We start from the raw sequence: 6,403 nt of genomic DNA, 5'->3' as shown, positions 1-6,403 counted from the left end.
TGGCCCGGTGATAACTTCCTTTCTCCTTCACGGTACAGTGGATGTGTCTCCCTTGTATAAAAATATTGGGAGTGTGGATGAGGCCCACACTGGATGATTTATGTGTTATGCCTTCGAACCTCACCCCCAGGGATGGCCGTGGCATCAGTCTGCTATGCAGACTGAGGGGTGGGCTGATCTCAGAGCTGAAGGTTCCAAGTACCAGTCAGGGGACCCTGGGGTGGCTTCCCATCCTCCTGAAGTCCTGGGGACTCATCAGATGGTGCTCCCAGAGACCGCTCTCCCCGAGGTTAAGGTTAGCTTTGTCCATAGGGATTGCTCTCCTCAGTCCATCCACCACACAGCACTGCTCGGACTTTCGGCTGCCTGGACTCTGGACTGTCCTCCAGCCCTGCCTCCACCCGCCCCAGCCACTGAGTGAGCCCAGGCTGCCCCCGTGGATACCTGTGCAGTAGGCCTGGCTGGGGTGCAGCCGGTAGCCGGGGCTGCAGGTGCATCTGTATCCATCAGGGAGCTTCACACAGGTTCCCGGGCCACAGATGTTGGTGGCTCCAGCAGCACATCTGTCAATGCCTGTGGGTGATGGAGCAAAGCAGAGGTTATGGTGGGGTGCGGATGGGTGAAGGCAGTGGAGTGGGGTGGGGGCAGGGCACACGGGCCTCAGAGGACCACAGAAGCCTCACCCCAGCCGTAGCTGGGCCCTCCCACATCCACGTATAGCATGGCCTGTGTAAGAACCCACAGCACCTCCTCTCAGGGCCCCGAGCCCTACCAGGATGGAGCTTGCAGCACTGCATCCCTCTGACTGAGACCCAGGGGGTTCCAGTAACCTGTGTCCCGCGTCCCAGCAAAGGGGCTCCCCTGCTGAGGCCTCCAGCCTGACATCACCCTGAATACGGGGACAGCTCTCATCCACAGCGAGCGCTTCCCTTCCCTGGCAACTCCTGACCAGTTTTTCTTAGGCAGACAGACACATCTGGTGAGGGGGGGTCTTGGGACAACTGCCAGGGGAAGAGGGGAGAGGTGGGCGTGGGCTAACTGAGCAGGGCCTTGAGTGCCATGTTGAGACAGGCCTGTAAGCAAGGGGGTCATGGGAGGTGGGGTGTGATCAGAACTGTCTCAGAAAGACCACGCATCTTGCATGTCATCTTGTTCAGAGAGGCAGCAAGATGGCAGATGGACTGGGGTGGGAGGGGAGGCACAGAGGGCCCCTAGAAACCTGTTGAAATGAATTAAACAAGGACTGCCTTGGGTGGTGGTAATGGGTAAAAATGGGAGATGGAAACTGAATTCAGAAACAGTTTGGAGACTCGCCAGGACTCAGGGCTGAGGCTGCACAGAGAGCAAGAGATTATAAGTCTTTTGAACTGTGTCCATAATACCAGAAAAGTACCTGGCACTTAAAACATGCCGAATGAACAAATGACTGAATGAGTGAGTGATGCTCTCACTCCAGGTCTCAGCCGGAAGCCCACACACCCACACTCCCAGCCCTGCCCCACAGCACTGAGGGAGCCCCAGAGACACAAGGGAATGGGTGAGGATGTGGCCTGTGGTGGCGCACGGCGGGGCTTCACAGCGTTTGCTGAATTGGACTGAACTGAACGTGCATGCCGGCCTGTTTGTCGGGCTACCCTGCCCCTGGCCTGGCTCCAAGTTTGTGTCAGCCTGGGGGCTCAGGAGGACCTCCAGCCAGGTTCTAAATGTCCTCCCAGAGGGATGGGGTTGGGGGATGGCAAGGGGGAAGGGGGATCAGGCGAAAGTCTATAGATTGTGGGAAGGATTCTGTCCCCACATAGCTGAATCCCCAGCTGAGCCCCTTAACCCAGCTCATCTTGCCTGCCGAGTGGAGGGGGGCCGAGGACACTCCTTGGAGCAGTGCACTGAGCCCAGGGAAGAGGGGTCCTGGGAGAGGGCAGCAGGGACGCCCTGGTTCAGGCCTAGGAAGGCCAAGCTCCCAGCCCCACCCACACTCTCTGGACTGTTCCACCAACCTGCAGGGTCTCTCCCTCTGCTGGAGGAGATCTGGAAATACCCCTCACCCCAAGGTGACCTCAGTCTATGAGGTTACAAGCAGCAAGGCCCTGATGAGGATGCTCGTGGGAACACACGCACGAGCACACACACGTGAGCACACACATGTGCAGGGAACAGCTGCAGCAACACCGGCCCTGCTTCTCTTGAACCAAGTCCCCAGACAACGAGCCTTTGAGGAGGGTGCATTCCAGAGCAATGTGGATGTGCCAGGGATCTCCCCCATACCACCCCGCAACCACTGCAGCGGCCAGAGCCTGGGGAACACAGGCTCCAGGGCAGCTAAACAACTTTGAGAAATAGAATCATTTTCCTTCCCTAAAGTCGGGCCTCCCTGTGGGCAGGAGGCTGCCCACCGCCAGGGTACTCAGCTGACCCAGGGTCAACAGCCTGGAAGAGCCAGGCTCCCGGAGGCCCCATGTGCTCGCCTTCCTTGAGAAGGCCCCGTGGATTCTCCTGGAAGGCACCCCTTCTCTTTCTCCTGCCTGGCTTGACCGGTGCTCCAGACGGGACTCCCCCAGTCACTAGGGGCACCCTGTGCTCTCTGCGGAATGCGGCCGGGGCCGCTGACCCCGGCGGGAGTTCACTGGACACTGTGCATCCGGTGGGAGAGCCCTGGAGTTGGCTCTGGCTGCCCACACCTCATGGGGCTGCTGCAGGTACCTGACGGGGCCGGGGTCACCAGCACATCAGTGGGGGCGGTCACTTGCTCTTCTGTCTGGGCCTCCGGGATCCCCTGTCCAGGCAGTGGCAGCGTTGGTCTTCCTATGGTGTCTCCTGCGGAGGGGAGAGGGGCGGGGGGAGCGAGTGGGCCTCAGCCCCTTGAGTGCCCGCTTTCCCACCCCCTGGACAACATCCCCTGCAGAGGTGCAGTGCCCTGTCCTCCTCCCTGCCCTCCAGTCCATCGGGCTCTGAGAACCAGGGGTGGAGCCTAGGGCGGGTCATCCCCCCCTGCCTCTTAGTCTCCTGAAACTTAACCTGGCCCCAAACAGAGTCAGAGTATCTGAGAGCCCTGATGGGGCTCAGAGCACATCTGGTCTCCCCACTCCGCTCCGCAGGGAAGGAGGTGGAAGCTCGTGGGAATGGCCACTTGTCCAAGGCCGCTACCTTGTTGGGGATGGAGCCGAAGCCCGGGTCTCCTGACTCCTACTTCAGCACTCTCCTTCTGTCTGCAGAGTTCTTTACAGTTTACAGGCTCTGCCTCAACCACCAGTGTCTCATCTGCCTTAAGAGGCAGGCATTAGTGTCCACATCATAGTAGAGGAAGCTGAAGCCGACTTCTGAACAGTGCCCTGTCCCCAGCCCCAGGGACCGGCAAGCTGGGCTCTGTGGAGCTCTAACCATTTCTTGAGGGAAGACAGGCTGGGGGCAGGGCTCTGGGAACCTGACCCGCCCCTGCTTCAGCCAGCCCTTCCTCTTTGGTCTTGTTTATTTGCTGAACAGCACCATGAAGGGCAGAAAGAGTGCTGTGGCTGCGGAGGTATTTGTAAGGCATCGCGGTGCCTTTCACTGACCTATAACACCTTCGGCATACAGAGCTCCCAGGGGAACTGATCACACGTCTCATCACCCACAACCTCAGCTGATTTGAGCCTGTGCACCAGCTCCCAGGTACTATCTCCACTCCTAGATTAAGGTCTCTCCTTCCCTCCCTTTGTTTGCTGGGCACCACTAGGAGGAGGCACTCACCTGGGACCCAGGCAGATAGCTGGGTAACATTGGTTGTGACCTGCACAGAAACGGGAGGAGGTCACTGTTGGCTTCCCTGTCACCCCCATGATGTGCTTCCTTCCTCCACACTCACCCCTGCCTCCACGCTCCCCGTCCAACTAACTCCCTCGTTCAGTCTTTCATTCATTCCAGGTGTTGATGAGTTCTTGCTACACCCTGGCATTCTGCCAGGCACTTTATGTCTACTGTCTTAATGAATCTTCTCAACTATCCCCTGGTAGAAGGCTGTGATGATCAAATGAGCCGATGTATGTAATGGGCCAGCTCAGTGTTACAGCAGCAAGTATTGTATCAGTGCTATGATCTCCACATCTCAGACAGCAACAGAAGCTTTAGAGGTTAACCAGTCTACCGAGGGTCACAGGGCCAGTGTGGTGAAGCTGGGACCCCAGGCCACACCTGGTGTCCCTCACCATAGCCCATGGACAGAGGTAGATGAGCTGTGGGGAGCAGGGGAAAGAAAAATGGGCAGGGGATGGCAGAGGGCCAGGAGCATGGCTGGGGCTGGGAGGACACAGAAGAACTTTGGTCTGGGAGAGAAGAAGCTCCCTGGGGAAACAATATTTGCAGAGAGTCAGGGATGCAGCTTGGAGGGGCCAAGGGATAGGGTAGGGATTGGCAGACTGATGAGGGAAGAAGCAGCTTCACTCTTCTGGAATGTTTTTCTAGGAGGACACTCAGTTCTTTACAGGGAAATCCTGGGCTCAGGAGAGGGGGTGGGCTCCCCCTTTCTCAATGAAGTGGTTTGAGGCTATTCACAGCTCTGCTTCTACTTCCCCACGAGCCACTCACAGAGGAGACCTGAGACCTTAAGCAAGTCAGGCTCAGAAAGTGCTGAATCCGGAATTAATCTGGAACCAGTTCTAGACCTCACTGCTGTGATGAAAGCCTGAGTGACAGCCAGGACTAACAGGACACGTTCCTGCTTCCTTTCTGAACGGGGCCCCAGAGCTTCCCGAATGAGAGTACTTGCACAGCAGCTGCTGGAAAAACAGGAGCTGTTGTTATTACTTCCTTTAGGGTAAAACTGGGTCTTTGGATCAACTCTCCCACCACGGCTTCTCTGCAAGTAAAGTCCTACGTACACTCCATCTTTCTCCCCTCCCTCCCTCACGGGACGCTGCCCTGCGGCCTCAGTGCTACCAGGTCCTGCTCTCTGCCACCCTTGCGCGACTTGCTGGTGGGAGGACTCACTTACCTGGCCAGCCTGAGAGTCACCTGGGAAGGAAAGGTGAGAGCGTGAGCTCAGGGAGGAGAGTCTGGCTGCCTTCTCCCTCCCACCCATGGCCAGGGTTGGTTCAGTCCGTGACCTCCTGACCTCGTCCCCCGCAGGCTCAGTGGTAGAGAGAGCCCAGACTCTTCTTACCTGCCTCTGCCCCTGCCACCCTTCTGGCACTGGCCAGCCCAGATCCCAGAATCCCAGGTCTGGAAGGCCTACAAAGTGGTCAGTTGGTGAGAGGAAACCTCCGGGGCTCCTTTGATGCCCCCGGTGACAGGAGTCCCACCCGCTCCGGGCCAGTCCACCCCATGGGTGGACTGCCACCCCATCCTCGCTGTAACCCTCCTTGCACTGCCACCTCCTTCCTCCCGACCACATCGGGTCACTCCGCCCCTGCCCCAGGCTACAGGCCAGGGCAACAGTTCTAGGAAGGGGAGGAGTTGCTCCTGGCCTGGCCAGTGTCTGGTTACCATGATGACTGGGGCTCTGCCTGACTTCCGTGTCTGTCTGTTCCCAATTCCTGGAGCACTTTGGCCATCACTTAGTTCCCCTGGTCCTCATATGTCCTTGGCCCCCTGCCCCCTGTGCTACCAGTAACCCGGGCTTGCCTTCTGCGTGGTTGCCCAGGGCACCTGCCAGGGGTGCCTCGAGCCCAGTCTCTTTCCAGCCCCACGCCTCCTGGGCCCAAGGCGATTGAGCTGGAGCCAGTGCTCTGACTCTAAGGCCATGGGAAGGGATCTAAAGCCCCCAGATTCCCCAGGATCCACCTGCCGACTCTTCAGGCTTGGCAGCAAGCACCAGCCCCAGAAGCTGCATGGCCGGGGGCAAGGGATGGAAAGGCCTGGTCAGCTGGAGTGGAGGATGCGGCGGACCTCTCCCACCCCCACCAGCAGCTCCCTGGGACATGGGTACCTCTTGACCCTATATAGGAGAAAGAGGAGGTGAGGCCATGTCATCAGGCCAGGCCATGAGAGCACGTTCCCAGGGCTGTGCTGCTGCTCTGAACTCCTTTTTCTAATGCCCCAGAGATGGACTGCCATGGGTCCAGTGGCTCTTTGAGGTGCTGTAACCCGAGGGGCGGGGGAATCTCTCAGGCATCTTCCCCAACCCAGATACCTTTGTCAGGGATGGTCCCGGCCTCCAGCCAGGTGCCGGTGGCCTCCCGGAGTGGCTGCCTCTCTGCTGGTCTGGGCAGGGTCCCATTGCTCTTCTGCCCCTGTTGCCTCGAGGGCCTGGTCAGTTCCTCCTCCTCGGCTTTCCTCATGGACAGACGGATGTCTGAGCTTGAGTAGGTGTAGCCGTGGCCGGCAGGGCAGATCTCCTTGAAGGCCTCTGCAAGTTCAACAGTCAGAGGACAAGCTGAGGGATGCTGCTCCCGCAGGAACCCAGCGCCCTCCTTTTCCTGCCTTTTGAGGGACA

General features: G+C 58.7%; 1 protein-coding gene across 1 annotated transcript in view; it reads right to left on the bottom strand.

Annotated features, from left to right (window-relative positions):
* LTBP2 (latent transforming growth factor beta binding protein 2) overlaps window positions 1-6,403 on the bottom strand; it is a 98,969-nt gene that overhangs the window by 24,144 nt on the left and 68,422 nt on the right. The window contains exons 12-16 of the mRNA XM_024737764.1: window positions 6,101-6,316; window positions 4,964-4,983; window positions 3,724-3,763; window positions 2,698-2,811; window positions 445-573 (exon numbers count right to left, since the gene is read on the bottom strand). Of these exons, the coding sequence (XP_024593532.1) occupies window positions 445-573; window positions 2,698-2,811; window positions 3,724-3,763; window positions 4,964-4,983; window positions 6,101-6,316 (519 nt within the window). The remainder of the gene's footprint in view (window positions 1-444; window positions 574-2,697; window positions 2,812-3,723; window positions 3,764-4,963; window positions 4,984-6,100; window positions 6,317-6,403) is intronic.

Source organism: Neophocaena asiaeorientalis, unplaced genomic scaffold (assembly GCF_003031525.2).
Source record: "Neophocaena asiaeorientalis asiaeorientalis breed wild unplaced genomic scaffold, Neophocaena_asiaeorientalis_V1.1 scaffold49, whole genome shotgun sequence".
NCBI classification, from domain to species: domain Eukaryota; kingdom Metazoa; phylum Chordata; class Mammalia; order Artiodactyla; family Phocoenidae; genus Neophocaena; species Neophocaena asiaeorientalis.
Note: the sequence above shows the minus strand (reverse complement) of the source record. Positions and strands in the feature narration are given on the sequence as shown.